This window comes from Grus americana, chromosome 5 (genome assembly GCF_028858705.1).
Source record: "Grus americana isolate bGruAme1 chromosome 5, bGruAme1.mat, whole genome shotgun sequence".
NCBI classification, from domain to species: domain Eukaryota; kingdom Metazoa; phylum Chordata; class Aves; order Gruiformes; family Gruidae; genus Grus; species Grus americana.
In genome coordinates this window covers 2,708,407-2,730,242 of record NC_072856.1, presented here as the reverse complement: position 1 = coordinate 2,730,242, position 21,836 = coordinate 2,708,407, and the positions used below count along the sequence as shown (strand labels likewise).

Here is a 21,836-nt window from a genome sequence, read left to right as displayed (position 1 = left end):
ACTTCACGTGGAAGATTCAAGATGAATCTTATTCACGTTTTAATTCAGCTGGTCCTGTTTTAATGCTTCTGAACTTGCACTGATGGTGGATGACAAATGGTGAGCAGATGCTATGAACAATACGCTGAGTTAACAAAGATCCCTCCGCAGGCTGGTGACCGGTCACATTGAACAGGGGAAACCAGCATTTCGCCTCAGCTGCTTTCAGAAAGGAACTACATCGGGGTACGATTTGGGGAACAGTCAGCAGAAAGCGAAGTGACAGTCTTGGAGTCACTAGCTCTTTGGAGATACATCTGCAAATAAAATGACTCTCCGAGGCAGCTGAGCACAAATATTTGATCAGAATTGACAAGATCTCTCAAGCACCCAGACGCTGGATTAGAAGACATACAGTACAGAGCGCAAGAGGACAGTAAGACAAAAGACTTAATGCTAGACATATAGAAATCCTACAGCTAGGCTAGCCAAGTAATAATCTTGGCCTAGTAAGGTAGTTGGTACAGTATCGTGATGCTATGATATTGTGTAGAATACAATGACTTTTAATAATAATAACAACAATAATAATAATTCTATGCAAAAAAAATTAAATAAAATGACATCACTTGAAATCCAGTGAACCGCAGAAAACAAAAGTTTTTGAAGGGATGTTACCTGTCTTTGCACATTGTTTCTATTTTGCTAATGGGCATGATTGCACCCAGTGCTATTTACTGGCACTGGGCAGGGAGGGACAGGGACAATTCACTGATGAGCCCTGCAGAACAAACAGCAAAACAAAACAGTTGCACAGTCAGAGAGACCCAGCAAAAAGCTGGACTGTAGTTCTTGGTGCAGAGCTGCCAGAAGGCTGGTTCAGGCGCAAGAATTTGAATTTACAATTTGTGAGCTTTACTCCTGGGAGACCTGCAGACTCAGCCCATGCAAATGTTACCGTACGCTTGCTGTTCTGTAGCAGTAGCTTGACAGCATGCTCTTTTGTGATAGACGCAAAGTAGATTTTTCTTTTAGAGCGTGATAAAAGTTAGAGCATCCTCCAAGAGCCAGGAGGGAGAGCTCACACATGCACAACTGCTGTGCAGCAGCTGTAACCACAGTAGGTTTTCCATGTGTGAGTTGTTATCCTGGGGAGAAGAGAGGCAAACCCTTGCACGCTTCCTAGAGTAAAGCCTGTGCTCCCATGTATGCCCAGCAGCGCCCAGGGGATAAACTGAAGAATTGCACCGAGGGTGCACCGAGAGACATTGCGGGGTGCAGAGCCCAGAGAGCAGGGGAAGGGGTAGGGCTGAGGTCTGAGTTTGGGAAGGGATAGCTTGAAGGGGGAGCAGGAGCCTGCTGTGCTCTTTGGGTTTCATAAGCAGTAACTACTACTATAACTACTGGTAGTAAGTGATTTAAATGTGGCCTGCAGTGAGGAAAAAAGAATAATAATTTAAAAAGCACTGTGTGATAATAACTTAATATTAAAATCCCAACATTTATATTTAAGTAGGTGGAAAACAAACAGGGTTCTCTGCAATCTAGCATTTCCCCACTTAGATTGTCATTTAAACAGTAACAGGTGAGTACTGAAGATGTTTATAAACGGTCTGGTAAACATAAACTGAGAGCATCCTATTAGAAGGCTTCATCCATTAATATACAAACAGTTGTTGTGGAAGATTATACTGCCCAAGCAGTCTGCGTCAGAGAACAGATATTAGAGGTCTGAATTTCAGGTTATACTAATTATACTTTGTTCTTCTGCACAACTTCTCTTTCAGGGATTTCAACATACCCTACCTGATGCATCACCACTGCGAGGAACTATCATTATAGGACTTTTAGCCTGCCTGTCATGAGGAAAAGCGAGTTGCAATTCACCTGCAGTCCCACAGCAAGCCAGGCATAAATTTGGCTTCAGTTCCAAGATTTCCTTTTCCCCTAAATGTGCTATAACGGCTAGTTTTGAAATCAAAAGTCTTTCTCTAAAGGAGAGACTGAAAGAAAAACCATGAAGCTGACTGGAAGTACTTGTGCTTAGGTTAGTCTTCTGCAGTACTGTTCATGAAAGAATTTCAAAGGTTTTGGCAAGCATTAGGCACACATGTAAAATTAGTTTAGCCCACATTAAGTTGCCTACACTAGCACCTACCATCCACACATAAGCCAGAGTAGCCTGTGCTTTAATTGAAACAGAGCACACGCACACTGGCAGAGAAAAGGGAGAAGAAAAGTGTTCCAGGAGTAAGCATACAACTCCTGCTTTGTGGACGCCAAGTCCAAGTTCAGCTGCTCCCTTCCAGTCTGAAACTAAGGAGTTTAAATAACTGCTGAGGATCACCTGTTTAACGTCGCTTTTGAAAAGACTGGCAGCACTCTCCATCGGTCAGGTACCACGTCTCAGGACAAAGGCAGGGACTGAGCTGAGACTAAGACTAGGAGTCAACTGCAGCCGACGAAACATTCAGTCATCTAATTGCACCACCATACTCACCAACTAATTTAGCTTCACGTTAGGTTTTGTGGGTAATAAGTGCTACCCTTCAATTCACAAATGGGGACACAGAGACGTAGCAAAAAGCAAGAGCCTTTTTGGCTGCCAGAAGGAAAAGGTAAAAAGCAACAAAAACGGATCCAGGACTTCTGATTAAAAGCCTCTTGCTGGTTTTATTGTTCGTGAAAAATAATTCTAAGAATAATGATGTATTTTTATCTTTAAGGTGATCGTTTCATCACTTAAGAGCATGATAAAAGTATTATTTATTGTTATTAATGTGTCCTGCCCACTCATTTAACCCAAAGGCATATGGGGACAAAATCCACTCAGGAAACAAGAATTTACTTTGTACTTAAGTTCAAGATGTAACTCTGATATCAAACCTAGTGCTAATGACAGCAACTTAAAGGACTACAGACCTGAATAAGATACCTATGATGTGCTAATGAACCGAGCTAATTATAAATGCCTGTTCAATATATATGTGAGGGGAAGATTTTAAAAGGTACTGATACTTTTCATCAAGATATCTCAAAAAGCAAAGAATAATCTTGTAATTAGGGCTGAGGCATAAAAACCCAAATACTTGTATTTCAATCCTTCTCTGTCTCATTCTTTCTACGTAACATTTGGCAAGACAAAATCTTTCTATCCTAGCTGCAGTGTTTGGCCAAAGCTTCTTTATGTCCTGGAATACTAAAAGATTAAAGATGTATTGTCTGTATAGTATTTTGAGATCTGGGTCCCATGAAATATAGTAAGAAGAATACTGTGAGAAGTTAGAATTACTTTAGCTGCTTATAAAGCTTAGTCCACGTACTTTAGCTGCCGGGGCTCACAGTCCAGTCCAGGTAAGAGCAGTCTGGCTGTCTGCCTGATATCATCACTGTCCACAGTTAAACTGCGCCGGTGCTCAGCGTAGGTGATAGCCACTCTCATCCACTCCATCAGCGGCGGCAGAAGCATGAAGGGTCTGTGAAAACAAGCAAAAAAATTCATCACAGTTAACATTGGCCTGCCATCTTGTGCTGTGACGCAAAACCACACTTAAATCGCTTCCTGGGCATGTTTGTGGGAGGCTGGCACAGATAAAACCCACCCGCAGAGGCGAACTCTGTCCCTGTGCTCGGCAAGACTGGTGGGTCACAGCAGGTGGAAGGAACTGGAACTGCTCAGCCTTGGTTATCTGAACTGCTTCTTACCTAAAATGGGGTCATGCCGGGACACGCTGCTTTCATGCAATACCTTCTAGCCGGTGCGAAACAGACCCAGACCAAATATAAGGGACCTACTTCTACACTTACTAGCTATAGCTATAGGTCAGGTGCCCCTAGCTCCAGCGGCTGATGCTTTGGTGTGGATCAGAAGGCCTCTCATCTCAGGGGTGCAGCTTATATAATAATTGTCTGTTGTTCTAAGTAATCCGTACATACAGGCTGCTCCACCGCTCACTTAGTAACACTGAAAATACTCTTGGTTGTTTGAAACTTCAGTTAAACCAGGCAGATCTGGTACTACCTCCATTTATCTTTACGTTACATTATCACTATCCGATGGCTTTTCACATCCTACATTTCTGACATGCAGAGGCACAGGCCTCCATCCATTTTTGCACAGCTGACCCTCTAGACGGCAGCAGAACTGATGCAGCTATGTTTTAATGTGAACTGTTTTGCTAGAGAGGAATGAGTAGAATAAAAAAAGGTAACAACTAACATGGAGACATCTCTGTGCAAGAATAAATGTACAACATTACTTAAATTGTAAGCGATTTGTGGAAAAGCAATCTATCTGTTCCTAATTTGTACAGCATCCAACACAGTGAGGTTTTACTCTATATGAAGGAACATAAATAAGGTGATAACAATAGCAACAACAGCCATTTTGGACTAGCTTATGAAGAGGCCCCCTTTACTCCTGCTATAAGAATGAACACAGTACTGAGATTACACATTAATATACGGGTACCATAATACTCTTACACACAACATACCTCATCCATCCTTTCAATATACAGCCAGACTGATCTATTATTTGCTTGATTTTTCCCCAAGGATACCTGCCACCCTGGTGGGAGGCTCAGCAGTGCCAGCTCTAATTGAAAACACCTTTCCCATTCCCAGTAACAAATTTATTGACGCTGGGGAAAAAAGCCCTTTTCATTTAAGCATTCAAAAGAAAATAACCAAGGGGAGAAGGTACCAATTCCTTTACAAAGTTCAGAGAAAAAGAGATATATACCAGAAAATATAAAATGATTTTGGCATTAATGAAAGTAGCTGAACCCATGAAAGGCTTTTTCAAAGTGCATGTATATGTGTGTGCACATATGGGAGCACAGTAAAGAGTAAGCAGCACCAATCCCGTTAGAAACCGTTTATCGATAATGGGATTTGCAAGCAGCACTCCCTTTGTATGACTTTGAACATCCTTCAGGGCGGAATAACTCCACTCTGTAAAATATGAGCCATCTGTTTCCATTTTGCCGGTTGCAAGGTGCACTCTAAAACGCTGCCATTATGTCTTCACAAACACGTGCGCTATTTTTCCCTCTCCTGCTTCTCTTCTTCTGAATAGCGAAGCGGCACCTACAAAATCAGAGGTGCTGTGGTGGGTTGACCTTCACTCCCGACTTCAACCTCCTCCCCCCTCAGCGGCACAGGGGGACGGGGAATGGGGGTTACGGTCAGTTCATCACACGGTGTTTCTGCCGCTTCTTTGTCCTCAGGGGGAGGACTCCTCTCATCGTTCCCCTGCTCCAGCATGGAGTCCCTCTCACGGGGTGCAGACCTTCAGGAGCAAACTGCTCCAGCATGGGTCCCCCACGAGGTCACAAGTCCTGCCAGCAAACCTGCTCTGGCGTGGGCTCCTCTCTCCACGGGTCCACCGGTCCGGCCTGGAACTTGCTCCAGTGTGGGCTTCCCACGGGCCGCAGCCTCCTTCAGGTGCCTCCATCTGCTCCGGCGTGGGGTCCTCCACGGGCTGCAGGTGGAATCTCTACACCCCCTCATCCTTCCTCCATGGGCTGCAGGGGGACAGCCTGCTTCACCATGGCCTTCACCATGGGCTGCAGGGGGATCTCTGCTCCGGCGCCTGGAGCACCTCCTCCCCCTCCTTCTTCACTGACCTTGGTGTCTGCAGAGTTTCTTACATCTTCTCACTCCTCTCTCCGGCTGCAAAAGCTCTCTCTAACTGTTTTTCTTCTTCTTAAATATGTTATCACAGAGGCGCTGATTGGCTTGGCCTTGGCCAGCGGCGGGCCCGTCTTAGAGCCGGCTGGCATTGGCTCTATCAGACACAGGGGGAGCTTCTAGCAGCTTCTCACAGAAGCCACCTCTGTAGCCCCCCCGCTACCAAAACCTTGCCACGCAAACCCAACACAGGTGCCTTTAAACATCTGATCAATCCTGGAACACCAGTGCAAGGGTGTTTTTAACAGGACATCTACTTACTGCTTTTACCAATTTACTTCTATGTCAAACTATCAAAATATCAGGGCTGCTACATTCATCACTTTGAAAATTCCCCAGTAGCTCATCAGTTGAAAGACTGGAAGTCCAGCTTGAATCCCCAAACCCATTTAGGCTTTCTAACTTGTCCAGATACACGGGATGGGATGAATCCCTCCAGCACAGGCAATTCCAAGTTGACTAACTTCCCTAAGGGAAGAGAAGCAATTTGCAACAGACATTTTGGGAGATGCCTTTCAGCAATCTGTTCCAGAGAACTTCCACCCTTACCTGGCCTACAAAAGAGGCATTTACACCTTTTTAATTCAGGCACTTAAGAAAGGAGCCTAAATTAACTATCTAGACTTTCTACGTACTCAGCAGAGCCTCTAGTATGGGATTCAAAGCTCCGGAGACGTGGTGAGGACAGAGAAGTAGTCTAGGTGGGCTAAAAGCACCAGAATTAAATACCCAAAGTCAGAGGCCGCGAACACCTCAGGAACAATCAAAAAACTCATCTTACAAGTGATATCTACCACCTTTTGTGGTAGATAAGCTATTTAGGCCACATCACAGCTTTGTGTTGATCCAGCACACTCTTGATCATCTCGTCAGGTACCTGTTACACACAGCACTGGGCAGCAAGAGATTCTGGTCAGCCAACAGAAAATACCATTAAGTCTGCACCAGAAATAACATATGTCATGAAATTTCCATTCTGTAAAATATTCATGTGTGCCAGGGTTATAAATGGCTTGCATGTACAAGCAGACTTTGAATGTGGAAAACCTGGTTTGGGAGGAAAGGGAGGGAGAAAGATTTTTTTTGTTTGTTTGTTTATTTTTTTTAATCTCAACAGATTTTTCCAAAGGCTTTGAAACTCACAGCTCAACAGACTGCCTAGTTACCCTGTGCCCAAAGGAGAGCAGACTTTGGATTGCAAAAAGAAATGTCAGGAAGGATCTTTTCCTCATACTGCCATCCTAATTTGTCCCAACCCCACCTCTCGCATTGCTGTGCAAGTTGGATAAATCATTATTCTATCAGGAGTGCCTTAATGACTTTAATTTCTATTTTGCTGTACAAGCTTTACTTCTCTTGAAAATTTCTAGCTTGAGGATGGGCTTTCTATTCTCCCCCTGACACAGACTCCTCTTTTACCCAACTATTTCCTTTCTTCATACTGTGGGCATCCTCGCGGGAACAGCTCTGTCTTACTTTGCCCACTGACACTGCATCAGATAAGCAGCGTTATCACATGATCCAAGCAGAAAGAGAGAGATGCAGTTCAACTGAATGAAACGCCAACACTGGGTCACATTGCACAAAGAAAATAAATGCAATTATTCATTTTCTAGAAAATAAATGCAATTATCACCCCTGTGGCCCTTAACCTGGGCATCTATCTGCCTTAGGGAAACACTGATCATTTCACAGTCTGAAAAACACGGAGGAGGGGAAGGGGAGAAACCTTCATGGAAAATTAACTGGGAGATGCTGCAAGCTAAAGAATTAATTTCTGTCTCTGCATTTCTGTCTGTGCCATGTTCTGTACTGTGCATTCTCCTCTGGACTTTCTGACATTTAGAAGCATTTGGCAGCTCATTAAATTCTGCACATGAAGTGATCCAGCCCTGGGAAACTGTCATACTCACAGCAGTAGTTCACTAGGGACACATACTCTCCGATTTCTAAGAAGAAGAATGCCACCATTGCTTTGTTCAGTTTCTCACCATGAAGTTGTCTTCGAGTGATGCCACACATAAACTGGCAAAGTAAAATGCACACCACCCATCTACTAAACGCCTTGTAAAGAATCACAGTAATGACTGATACAGTCATGTGCTGTCAATATTTTATCCGTAGGTTCTTTGACATTTTCTCCATTTAGAATTGGACAGTCCCTCCATTCCCAAAAGGATCAGGTTGGAGCTGGGTGAGATGTGCTCTGAGAAGGAATGGACTCTATTGTGGGCCTTTTCCCCTCATTTGAACTAAACTGTGTTGTTTTATTTAGACATAACTGAGAAGGATGGTGGCAGCAGCACTTGACAGAGAATTTAGAGCAAGTTGTACCTTTTTCCTGGAAAATGTCCCATGCTCACTTGATTAGAATGGCCTAGGACACGACTGGCACGTGGAGACGATGTGCGGCAGTCCTTGAGGATGCGCTGTGGAATCACAGACTTTCGGTGTTAACTCATGCATCACAAAGAAACGGGTCCCCAAAGTGGGCTCTTCTGAGGATCTCTAACAGCCCTGGGGCCAAGACATGTTTGGCAGAGGGAAGTTAACTGTACACAAAAGAGGAAAGATCTCCACAGGAGTTAGAAAATTATGTCAGCCTTCCTCTACATTCAATGCTAGGACAATGCACTTGGAGCTTGGCTTTCAGAGGTGTGGAAGGGCTGCTATCTCAGATGAAAACTGGAGGTCTTCCCAGAAGAAACAGCCATGCTCTCAAATTCCTCTCTCCCGCCTGGGTCCCCAGGAGGGTCCAGTGACAAGGTTGCTAAATAAAGGAGCAGCAAGGGGAGGAGGAGGAGATCTTTTCCCTGCAGCCACCTCTCTTCTCCTGCTGTGCTTTTTTTTGTAGCCTTCTGTTTTGCTGCAGCAAAACCAAGAGGGAGCCAACAGTGACAGCAACATCAAGAAAAACAAACCTTGTTCTTCTAAACAAGAATCTCCTTCTTCTAAAGCAGGAAAGAAAATATTGTCCTAATGGGAGCAGGTGAGAACAGCAAAATTTGTCTCCCCCTTGGCAGTCTGAGCTGGTCGAGACACACATGCAACGTACAGTCTCCCACCCAGCCTGTTCCGTATTCTTCTAAATGGCTTGACGGAACAAGCTTTCTCTTTCCTTTCTCTGTAACAACTGCTCTACGAGTCTCTGCTAACATTTTAAACACATGCAAGCTTTAGCATCGCAAACGGGTAAATATCAGAATACTTATGGTCAGAGTAGGGTAGGGGGTATTTGATTTACTGAAACCATACAGAGGCTATACAGTGCAGAAAAGAATCCCAAATCTTTATAGATCATTGGGGATTTTTTGCAAGAGACTAAAAAAGGAAGAAGGGCTTTCAGTACAGTGCAGTGAGCTGATGTTTTGAGTTTAACGCTGGAAGAAAACTATGGTTCAGTCCCATTTTACTCTAAAACGATAGAGCTCAAAGTCACTAACACAAAGCGAGTTAAGAACAGCTATGAAAAGCTATAGCTCAGTCTCACCTTTTCTGTCTCTTTTCTTTTTGTTAAAGGAATAAGCTTATAAGTCACATTGTGCATGTGCACACAGAGAAGGGAGTAACATGACCAACAAAGATCCTGGGAGTGATTGCTGAGTAAGCCAAGCAGGCTTTTTCACAGCTTTTCGAGGCTCCTAGTTAGACCCACGTGCGATGAACAGAACTATGCAGGGGGAAAACGGTGGGAATAAGAGTAAGCTGCAACAAAATAGTGAATCATGTAGGAGGGTGGCTATAAGAAGATGCGTTGTTTGAACTTTACACCAAGATGGAAAAAACCCAGGGATGGCAACAGAGTCAAAAAGAAAACAGAGTGAAGACTCATTAATTGGAGAAAGGAAAAGACTCTGAGGCAAGGCTGAGTATCCAAAACCTAACCCATGTCATGCTGATGTGGAAAAGAGTGGCATGTTTACAGTTTGGATTCTCAAACACTAAACCTTGCTTCAAGCAGCAGGAAAAAAAAATAATCTCTGAGTATGTAATCATACATGAATAAAATAACAACAGAAATTATGATTTAGAAAAAACACAAAATCTTTGCTCCAAGACACAACCAGCTTAAGTCAGGAGCCATTCCTTTCAGATTCAAAATATTTTAATGAATTTGCAAAAACCTCCCACATTTACAGAGAAAAGATAGGAATAACCACGCTGGATCCGATTCAAGGATCATCTCAACAAATGCCACGTCTTTCAAAGCAGACCCAAATCTTCACAGCAAAGGAAGAAGAAATTTAATCACAGCCAACTGGCCCAAAGAGAAAGCTTTCTTCTGAATTCCCTTGAAACAATGATTGGCTCACATCTTAAAAGATAAGAGGTCTCAAATTTTAGTGGATCATTATCAAGTTACTAAGGTCTTGGCTTGGATATGCCATGACATTAACTTCCACAGTTTAGCAAGTTATCCTTCAGTCAGACACTAATGGAATGAAAAACATCTGGATAATATTATATTTATTGAGATCCTTTCTCCACTGAATCTGCCTTCACAGTTTCCTCTGCTTATAGAATATAAAACGGTACAAGAAGAGTTTAAATCTAGAACTGGAAGCTCTGATCTTTCTTGCAATCCTAGTAACCACAGACAGAAATACCACCTTTTCTGCCCTCGTCTGCAAACTACACTTAGAAATAAGGTGTGGCATCAAACAGGTTTTATTCCATGTTAACTGCTAATCAAAGTAAAAACTAAAAGCTCACTAAAAAAAGCCTCATGAAGTAATCATTAGGAACTCACTATGAATCTTAAAAAAGACCTTCAAGTCTGTGGTTTATTTATTATAATCACATTTTACAAACTTTAACAACAGGGAAAAGATTCCATTTTCAGGCTGAAAACAAGTACTTGTGCTGCTCTGGAATGTGCCATGCGTCTCATTAGAAAAACATATTTGTAACATCTGTATGCTGTGGCAGAAGGCACTCTTGGTTTCTAGACAGATAGACAATAATTAAAACCAACTTGAATTGTATGTTGTTGATGATAAGAGTCAGATAGATATACACGATAGTTTTAACTACAACAATATGGTCATAGTTACATGGTCAAGGATGTGCCTGAGTTCTATCTGCCTCCCCCAGACACACACAGGGCTGTTTGATCCCCGACAGGCACTGCGAGTAGCCATCTCAACAGAGGAAACGCGGAGGAAGGGAAACCACCTATCGTGCTCTTCTTGCTGCTCACAACTCCTTGACATTCTAAAATTCTCCATAAGCTGAAAACAACTGCAAACAATCAGGGAGGTGAACTATTCTTGCATGACTCTGGACCTAGTTGCGGTCTTGACCTCAATTAATATACAGGTGTAGGTTTAAATCACTTGCAAGATCAGATGCAACTATGAGGAGTGACTTGTTGTTACATCTGTTGAATTAGACACAGAAAACAGCACTTGCCAGTCAGCTACATGTGACAGCTTGTCCCACCAGACTTCCAGAGGTCAATTCTACAGATCTCTGAAGGACCTGGGTCTCAAATCCCATCTCTGACCGGCTGAGAGCATCCTCGCATCATCGCCGAGACACTGGCTCTTCCCAGCACAGTGGCTCAGGCCATTGGCATCAAATCTGTTAAGCCTTTCCTAGCTCTTATAAAAAGGTGACTACCGTGGTTTGCAAGCACAAAACGCTTTCTGGACAAGATCTGATGGTGGCCCAGCCCTTTCACAACAGTTGCTCTGAAGGAAGCAGCGGTTGCGTGTGCTGGGCAGGTGGGGTGGGAATGCCCCTCGCCGCTGCCCCCAGGCCTGCCCAGACCCACAGGAAGGACGCTTTGTATCTGCGTGCCCCTCGGAAATTGCTGGCAGTCGTTTTTGCTTTTACAATTTAAGTTTCTAAAAGCCCAAACTGGCTTGTGCCAAGTTACAGAGGAAGTTGCAAACTGCCTCAAACTGTCCTTTGAACTCAACTCGCATGCAAAATCGTAGAAACTCCCTTTGTGTCCTTGTTTTAAATACTACTTTTTTTTCCTTTTTTTTCCTTTTTTTTTTTTTTTTTAATTAGCATCATTGTCTAACAGAAAACAAGAAATGTTTCCCCACAAACCAGTCTCACATGTGGAGGCCCGGTACCCAGGACCAAGGGGACTGACCGAGGAAACTTTGCCACACGCGACAATTCCTCTTGCAAGGAAAACGCTGGCATGTTTTGGAGCAGGACATGAATACAAACTACATGCAATAAAGAAATGAGCCTGCAACAGCATTCTGTGTGATAGGGAGAGATAAACACAGGCAGAGTGCCAGAATGGGTTGTCAGCTATTCTTGGATTAATCTTGATCCTGTGGGCAGAAAAACCAAGAGGTAACTCCTATGGTTCATTCCAGCAGCTACACCGGCAAACTGAAAAAAACAGATCCATTTCTATCCAAGAGCAGATTTATCTGGGGTCTGTGTGGTTCTTCACTATCCAGTACTGAGACTCATCCTTCATAATTTTTTTCTTTTTTGCCTTTATACTTAATTCCCAAACGCACTAGTAGGATTGAGATAACAGGCCTCTTAGTTATGATTTCAATCTGATTTGCCAACATGCATATGTTAAAAACATACGCTGATTCTCAAGCCAAAACCAATCTGCCAGATTCAATCACGGAATTAATTTTCAGGGCCCAGTTGTAAAATCCTGAAGGCAGAGCATTGCCACGCTTATGAAAATTGCCTGAAGCTCCCGAGTTACAACTGTGTGAAAAAAGAGCCAGAAAGATAAATATTTTTGTGCAGTTCTGGAATACTGAAAACTGTTTAATTAATTATAACTGCAAAAGTTTGTTCAGCTAAACAAAGACAATCCTCACCAAAGCAAAGGGTTTTCACAATAAACAGGGAAACATTTCCCTGTGCAAGCCAAATCCTAATTAATATTTCAAAAGAGAAATTTTCAAACACAAACTCATGGTATCTAGTGGCTAAACATTTCAAGGTTAAAAGATTATTCTTTCATTGTCAGGACTAGGAAAAAGTTGATAAAACATCCGTTTTTTTGAATGCTTGACTGATGTAACACTTCTGTGCCATATTATGCTCCTGTGAGCGTGGCCTTCTTCTAACATCCATCTCACCTGATGCTGCTGTCACTGTTCTTTTAATGAAAATCTAAGTAATGTTTTGGCTTTTCACATTCCTGGAATCCGAGAAGTTCCAGCAACTAATTTAGCATGAAGGTATGAGGAACACACCAATATATGCAGATGGAAAGAACTGATTTTGGAGCTCTCTTAGGTACAATAATGTAATGTGTGCACTAAAATCAGGTAGCTGCTCTACCCAATAGTGTAATCATACAATCCAGGCTCTGGCTGCTGTATTACAGTCACAGAAGGTCTCACAAACCAGCCAAAATTCAAGAGTCCATTTTCTTGAATAAAAGGCAATCAAGCCCACAGGGTGTAGCATTTGTGAATGAACAAGCAGTAGTCTTCTCTAAGTCAGTGCCAGGTAAGACACGTAAGATCTGTCATTAATGAAAGATTAGAAGGAGGAGTAACATCACTGCTGGATGAAACAGATGCCAGTGTGGCATTTTTTTAATTATCATTTTGCAAGAGAATATCACTTCGTCCTAACCATTGTGATGAAGTCAGTCCTTCTATGCCAGACTAGAAATTCCCTCACTCTTCCATTTTGTGTTAAAATTGTGAAATCTCCCAATTTCAAACTCTTTTTATGCTTCTGTCACCGTGATTTTTATGGTCATATTGAGGGATATCAATAAACCTAAGTAGCACTACAAATGGCAGACATAACTGCTTAACCATGGGATTCTGATAGGTGGACTTAATTGGTAAAGCTCAAATTCTTTAAGTTTCCAAATATCCTAAATTTAGAGTATGCATGCATTAAATTTCACCATTTGGAGCTGCAGATGCCACAAATTCCAGCTATTAAGTCTGCTTTCAGCACGGTTACTTAGATCTGCTAGCACTGCTGCTGAACGGTCTCTTGCTTTGACTGTTACAGCATATGAACTTCCAGTGAATTTCAAATAATAATGTTATGTTTCAAGACCTCAATATATACCAGCAGGAGATTTTTCAGCAGATAACAGTTTGGTCGTCTAACCAAGAACAATGCACACAGGACACACGTAAAGTTAAGCTAAGAAGATTTTGCTGCCTTGGGTATTAGTAGCTTCCTGACATCTCTACTGAAATACAAAAACCAGGTTGCTTTCTCTTAGAAAAAGGTCCATAGATCTAAGGCCAGAGTTGTGGAGCTCCTCTAATAATGAATTCATGTGCCACAGACAGTAGCCATAGCTGACAAAACATGAGGACCTTTTGCAAGTCTGGTCTCAAGTCTTTCAAATGCTGTCAGCTCATAAAGCTAACTCGCTTAACTGCCCTCCCAGTTTCTTCAGAACAATGTTACCCAGATATGCACTACAGAATCTAGAGGTAACTTCAACAACTTCTCAAAATACATGTATTTCTACACCAGAAGTAGGGGAAATCTTCACAGATGACGATCTTGCGAACGAGATATGTAAAGGCACTTACCTTCAAATCTTGACACAGTCATGCACAAGGTTGCCAACACCACTAGCGCAAACAGGAGGCCAGCAGTATGCACAACGGCATAAGCAATACTTTCCTACAAAGCAACTTATACTACCGAAGTTTTATATCTCACACTCTGAACTACAAGAGTTGCAGATTTTATGCTGAGTCTGCAAATAACTGAATAAGACACTAGCAATGTTTGTTTATACCCATGACATCTGCAGTACAGGCTAGGAGGTAAATTAAAAAACCCAAGTGTCATGCAGCTCTCCATATCAAGGTTATCTGTTACCCCATCTCTCTCTCTAAAAAGGCACACTTAAACAGACTTATACTAATAGATTAGATAAACATTCTAATGTGAGGTAAGAGACTAGAGTTTTCTTATACACAGCTAAAACCTGTTCTTGCAACAGGTCCAACCTGCTTCATTTTGACCATTGAAGAGGGTGCAGCACCGCGGTTACTACAGGAACACAGAGGAATTTCAAGCTCCAGCTACTCACTCTGCTAATGACTAGCATGACAAAATAATAATTATTGTTTCTAATATCAAATTACAAGGATTTTTTTTTCTTTTCAGCCGTGTTAAAACTGCTGCCAGAAAGCGCATCTGAAGCTGCAGAAGGATTGATGAATGTGTTAAAAATGACAATGTTAAACGTGCATCAGTTCTGACACCAAGTACAATGTGCACCAATATTGTTTTTCAGCTTGTTGACAAAAATATATCATTCAAAATCTTCATCTGCTCTACACTTCATCACCTGTTGCTTGAATGGACCTTTCTATCAACACCCAGCGCTCTGCATTCCAAACACAAAGGAAGACTAATCAATAAAACATATACGAAACATGGGAAACAGACACCTTTCCTCCCAGAGTTTTTACCTCAAAGAAAACTGAAGAAACAAAATTATTTGAGAAATAAACTAGTTTTCATTTGCCTTTCTTCACAGCCAGTACCTTTGAGCCCTGACTATATGAATAAAGCTGTACATAGCCCAAACTATAACACGTCACTATCCTGGGGCGAATGCCCTTTCCACATGGACAGTCAGATGAAGTTTGGGCACTGACCCTTCAGTACATTGAGCGTCTCAACACAGAGAGTTTAGCAGACTAAAAGAGGTTCCAAAGTGAGTTAATTAAACTATTGTAACTTCTTGTATAAGGAAGATGCCCAGATGGAAAGTCATTTAAGGAACATATGTTTCTGTGATGTTCTAACACATCAACTCTTCAGAGAGATCTTTCCTGAAGAATTTGGCAGCCACAACAGGGAACTGAGCACTGACTACCTGGCACAATGCAGTGCTGCACAGAGGTAACTCTTAATCACACAGTCTGGATGCTGGAAGCAATATAGTTACAACAAGATACCTTCTGAGCAGGTTCTATTAACCCTGTTATAATTTCATGCTAATGTGCTCATGTTATCTCAGTTAGCTTAACTATCTTCTCCTAGTACTGCATCGTGGAGATGTCACATCCTTTCCAACTGAAAAATCCTAGCACTTGTAAAGGTCCCAGAAGGATCCCATGTTTCTCTGGAAGGATCTTTTGCATTTCTGAAGGAAGCTGAAGAGGTGAGGAACGGCTGAGTGAATTCCTTTCAGTAGCAGAGAGTTTTCCAGCAAGCCTAGGAATAAAAACTTAGAGCTCCTGTCTCCCTCATCTATTCTCCAGGCATTATGATATGCTTTCTAAGCCATGGAAAAAAGAACTTCAGGTACAAACTCTCCAGTGGAACTGGAGTTCCCAGTAGTTTGACTCCAGACTGAAACAACCCCTTTCAGCATCACTCCAGATTTATACTGATAAGTAGTAAGAGCAAAACACAGCTCTGTCTCCTCTCTAAGCAAACACATTAGATCAGCACACAGTGTAGCAACACAAGGTTGTTTAGCCCCAGAAGAATCCACGAACCAGAGCCGAATCAGCTCAGACATGTAACTCATTTGAATAGGATTTGTCTTGCAGAGCAGACATGCTTTTTAAAACAGCCAGTTCAGCATTTACTATAAAATCATGTGATGAAAAGAGTACAGTTCAGCTTCATAAGTGACCACCAGGTCATGGCAGTACATGCACTCATAGGTATAGGACGAGGAAGTGCAAGCTGCCAGGGTCTCCTTTAAAAAGGAAACAAAGCAGAGACGGACCAATCTAGGATTACCCCAGGGAAAGCTTAGTTTCTAATCTCCACAAGGTTAAAGAGAAAGAATGATTGTTGCTATTATCATAAATTATACCCAGAAACATTTACTCTTCAGAAGAATTTAGCTCTTAGCTCTCTGTTACAAAGATGTCAGGAACAATAAGAGCAAAAACCTCAACAACCTGCCAGCCCTGGCTGCTGCACAGCAAAAGCTCAGAATTGTGTCTTTGCTTAGCATGGCCTTTGTTAAAGCACCAGCTAACTCCTTCCACAGGAAACAGGCAAGTTCTGCACGTGAAGGTCTGTAATTTACTCCAATAGGAAATAATATTAACTTCAATTGGAAACAGCAATTACTGAAAAAGAAGGAACTTGTTGGCTTGTTACCATCGTCATTCTTTGCAATATGCTCAGAACCTTTTATCCACAGAGGTACTGCTTTTTACTTACACTGGTTACAAGAGCACTACATTTGTATCACGATACTGTTTTTAAGGATCTGGGCCTATGAAAAATGGAGACAGGCTGATATTAAATGACAGCAAACCATCTAGAGTCAAGCAGAGAAGTTTACACTCTCAGTCAGTCCTCTACTATTTCAATGGGCAGTCACTGTGCAAGAGGTGCAAGAAGAAGTCAGAAGACCTTGTCTTACTCATTTCGGCATTTCTGTAATGCCTTTTTAGTAACACATGCTGCAACAGTTTTGTTTTAAGTTTCCCTGGATTATTTTTCCTTCATTTTTGATGCTAGCTTGCCACTTAGTCTTCTCATCATGAAACAGCAAACAACAAACCATAGACAACACAGGGTGCCTACAGGCACTGAAGATTTCTGTTTATACCAGCCCTGAGAATCCAGGCAGCTAAGTTGCCAGGCTCTCATTTTCTTGCACCTTCTTTTTTATCTGAACAGATGGAAACTGAAAAGCAGAAGCCAAGAACTTAACATGGACATCTTTACAGTAGTTACAGTAATTACTGTAGCTGTAGTTACAGTAATTGCAGAGTGGTAGCACACACACACGCGCACAATGGCTGTCATCTCTTCATGGCTAAACAAGACAGCCAAAGATCATCTATCTAGTTTTCAAACATTTTTACAAATAGGGGACGTTTGCCAGAAATGGCTTAGGTCAAAGTCTTTCTGGGGATTTCCAGCAAGCACTGAGGTCCACTGTAAAACGCCTATGAAAGCAGAAAATAATGTTTTTCAAATTAATGCTTTGTAACTGACAGGGCAAAGATCATCAAACGCCTCAGTACTTCTCAGGGTAGGTGGTAAGGATCAGCTACTGCCTGCTGTCTACCTGAACAGCCAGTTCTAGGAAACAGTGTATTGATACCTATCGATGACTGGGAAGTTACCAGGCTGACACACATAAAACAACTTTAAGAGACAAACACTGTAGTTACAACCACAGCAGCACGGAACGGCTGAGGTTGGAAGGCATCCCTAGACATCATTTAGTCCAAACCCCCTTGCTCAAACCCAGGGTCAGCTACAGCAGGTTGCCCAGGCCCACATGAAATTGGGAATCTTTCAGGTGATCTGTCCCCCTGCACACTTGTATCTGTGACATCTGAGGCTTCTCAGACCATCCTTAACTATTGTCTATGGAAACTAGTGCATAAGCAGTAGCAAGGTTTCAAGACAGTCTACGTGCCTGACTTTTTGGCACGTGGCTTCACATACAGCCATAAGCATCACATTTTTGTTTCACTCTTTTTTACCTGGAATGCTTTCCCTGTGTGCCCAGGCTGGCATAGGAAGGCAGTCTCTTTACACTCCATGAAGTCTGCTCTGTTTGATTTCGTATACAGTGAGGTTGTTCTCCTTGCAATTTTGCAGAGAATTTAAATAATCCATGTTTGTACCACACCCCTGCTCCAATACAGAAAGATCAGAAGATACAGGCTACTTTGGAAACACTCCAATAACACTACAAATTGCTTACAGCCAGTAATACGGGAGAAAGGCTAGTCTGTCCCAGGTGTGAGATACATGGAGTTAAAAAAACCCTGAGCAGTGTTTGTTTATACAAACAACATAAAAGACTGGGGGGAATCTAATTCAGAGTAGACTGCATTGCCAGTTTCAGCAGTTACACTTGGATGAATTCGATCCTCAGGGTTTGCAATTAATTTCCTTCACTACTGCCAAGGTCACCGCTCACATTCCAATTCTGCAATCTTCGAACTATAAAGAGCAATTAAAAAAATTACGAGACTTAAAAATACCTCGATAGATGATGCCAGGCAACGGCAGGAATATTTCCAGGAACTCAAACATAACTACTGTCTGTCACCTATTGACTTTAATGTGACGTGGTTTTAATTCATTTCACATTCCCAATGCTACGGTGCTCAGAGCATGCACGGACACACAGACGCGGAGTAAGAAACAAACACGACAAACATCTCATCCTGGACCTCTCTTCAGTCTTTCAGTTAGGATACCAGGAGCACATACGCAGAAGGAGTCCCACTAGCACGGGATCTGATTCTGTTAAAAAGTCAGTAGTTTCTCCGTGTTTCTGGTTTTTTCCTGGCTAGATGTTACTGCTGTACGTGCTGAGATGTCACCATGAACAGCAGAGAGGTGAAAGTTGTTCACCACAAGTGTGATAAAGCTACTGACTCCTCCTGTTAAATGATATATGTTCTTGATTCTCAAAACTGTGGAAGATATGCAAGATACTGCAACAATTTAGTAAAGGCTCAACAAACACATAATCCTGCCTAAGGTAAGGAGCAGCACTGCCAATGAACAGATAATTTTAGTCAATAGATACGTGTTGATTGCAGCTTATTGGCTCTGAAATAGGGGCATTCACTCCATCTTCCTTGTGAATGAGTATCTCAAAATCACAATTAAGTCTGACATTAACTGGTCAAAGTCAGAGTTGGTTAAAATACATGGTAAAATACAGGCAAAAATACATGGGAGCAGCTTCTCTCCTTAGCGTTGGTGAAGGAAGCTGATCTTAGTTTATAGCCTTCTTATTTTTCTAATAAATCTATCAAACTAATCTTTCCTCAATAGCAAGTAGCTTTTTTTTTTTCTTTAAAACAAAGAGGCACACATTTATGTCTGCTCTGAACAAGCAATGCCATAATGACACAGTTCAATGTAAGGCTTCCTTCTATTTCCCTATATTTAATCAGTATATTTATATCAAAATGGCTCTGGGGAAAAATAATAAATCAATGGGACTACTGCATGGGGGTGGGACTGGAATATGCTCACTGACATCTTTCTGTAATCGTCCTGTTGACTTCAGGGATACTTTGAGTGTACTTAAATATTGTTAAATAGAAATGTACGATTTCAGCATTATTCTCTCTCAAGGCAAATGACTGAATCAACGTCTACTTTTATTATTCCTATATATCTACTCTTGACTGGTGAGGCAGCTGTAGACAGAATAGAAAGATATTAAGATCTCTCAGACAAAAGATACCAGAACTTATTTTATTGCAGGCCTTTTCATTGAACTAAGTGTATCAAGTTCTGTTCCCGATGTGGCATGGTAACAGTGGGATATGGCTGTAAAATAAAAGAATTCAGACATAAATATATTAAATTTGAATTAGAAAAGGCTAGGCCAAAGATAAATCTAAAAGACAGACAATGATGTAGCTATTGCACTTAATAAAATTCCATAAACCTGCAGTTAAAAAGAGTAGAGGGGGAAAAAAAGCCTCATGACAGATCAGTGAGAGTCTGGAAACATCCATCTGGAGAAAAGATTTGTCCTGAAAATCCTTAACCAGCTCTGAAAGTGGTGACACTTCTCAGTGCTGTTGAGGATGCAGCTCAAGCAAACACAGGTCTCAGCAGCAGGCTCTGCAGGTTATTCCTGATTTTCCTTCCTTTTCTGCCAGTTGGATGCCCATGCAACACAGAGCAAGACTCCTTGGAGACAATTCACATTAGTAACTGGGATGTTAGTATTCTCCTTAATATGAATTGATACCATTGTCTAAATTTGATCCGTGTGACCAAATCACTCCTGTCTCAAGCAATTTCAGAATGAACATTTAGTTGCGCCAGGCACTTTCTGAACACACGGGAAGAAAGCAGCTAACCGTGAGGGAAAGAGCTGAAGGCTCTCATTATTTCTAATGATGCACCCAGAGATCATCAAGTAAAAAGGTACTACGTAAGATCAAAGTAATGCTTTATCAAAACATGAAATTTAGAAAATGTGATGAGGAGGCCATCTTCATCAGATGGTCACTGGGGATTTAGAAATAGCCATAGCACAGGGGCTCTCTATTTGCATCAGCCACTGCAAGACTCTTTTGATAAGAAAACTATGCCAGAAGGCTCTTGAAAGTAATACTGCAGGAAAGCAGATGCAGAGACCGCGTGGAGATTATTTTTCTCTCAGTAGAAGTCAATGGCATGTCTCTGATGTGTCTGAGGACAGACAGAATTTTACAACGTATGAAAGAGAAAAGAAGGTCATAAGGCCACTTATGGTCTACTCAGTCTGGTCTGAGCGTGAGTATTTGAATCTCAGAGCACAATAGGCCAAGATGCAAACTTGATCACCACTGAATCAAGGAATGCTTGGACAGGATTTTGACACTGTATCAGGAACTATTAATTTAGACCCATATCTAGTTTCCATGCTAGCCAGAGTAAATTTGGATTATATGCCACAAGACAAAAAAATATGAAGTATTCTAGCTAATGATGATTTAAATCAATAGCTCGAATATTGGAAGAATAGAGCATTTGAGCAAATAGCACTCAAAAATAGCATGAAAGGGCTACAATCTTTTCTTCTGGCAGCATCAGATGTATTTTTCATCCTTTCCCAATAAATAACGTTTCAGAGCAGGCATTGCTGGAAATACTCCATAGAGAGAAAACTCTATGAGTCGATAGCTCAGCTCCTTCCTCCTGCCCAGCTGACGTGGCACAGGAGAGCAGGCACCAGTCCACTTCTCCTGCTTGACCCTATTCAAAAATACGGTTTGCACACTTATCCATGGGATCACATGAGGTAACAGATGTGATGGGAAGACTCCTGTTGGAAGTAAAAAAAATTTTAGGTCCTTTTTGAACCTTGTAGATCAAAACAGCCATCCAGCTGGAAGCAGAAAGAGCAGCAGCCTTTCCAAAGGATTCCATGCGACAAGGGAGGAACCGAGTGACCTCAGGTTTGTTTGCAATCACATCACAAAACAGACTCCTTGAGAGAAGCAGCAAATCTGAGGCAAGCCTTCTAGACGCCTTCACATGGAAAACAGACCAAAACTTTCTCTCTTCTTATGAGGTGGCCCCCTGTGTGATTGCAGCTGGCTTCTTGCAGTGTCCACAGCTTTTCCAGCTGAAGAGCTGTGAATTTCCATCAAATTGGCAAGCCCCAAATTTTACTGTTGGCAGCTGAAAAATCCTACATCAGCTTTGGAATTTCACTAGCATTTTACTGGATTTTCACCAACAGAGTCAGATGGGTACAGTCTGTGTGC

The 21,836-nt window shown here is 41.9% G+C and overlaps 1 protein-coding gene across 8 annotated transcripts in view; it reads right to left on the bottom strand.

Moving 5' to 3' along the window:
• ABTB2 (ankyrin repeat and BTB domain containing 2) overlaps positions 1-21,836 on the bottom strand; it is a 152,631-nt gene that overhangs the window by 19,746 nt on the left and 111,049 nt on the right. For all 8 annotated transcript variants that reach the window (XM_054828690.1, XM_054828689.1, XM_054828685.1 and 5 more), the window contains one exon: positions 3,303-3,455. In XM_054828690.1, coding sequence (XP_054684665.1) covers positions 3,303-3,455 — 153 coding nt within the window. The remainder of the gene's footprint in view (positions 1-3,302; positions 3,456-21,836) is intronic.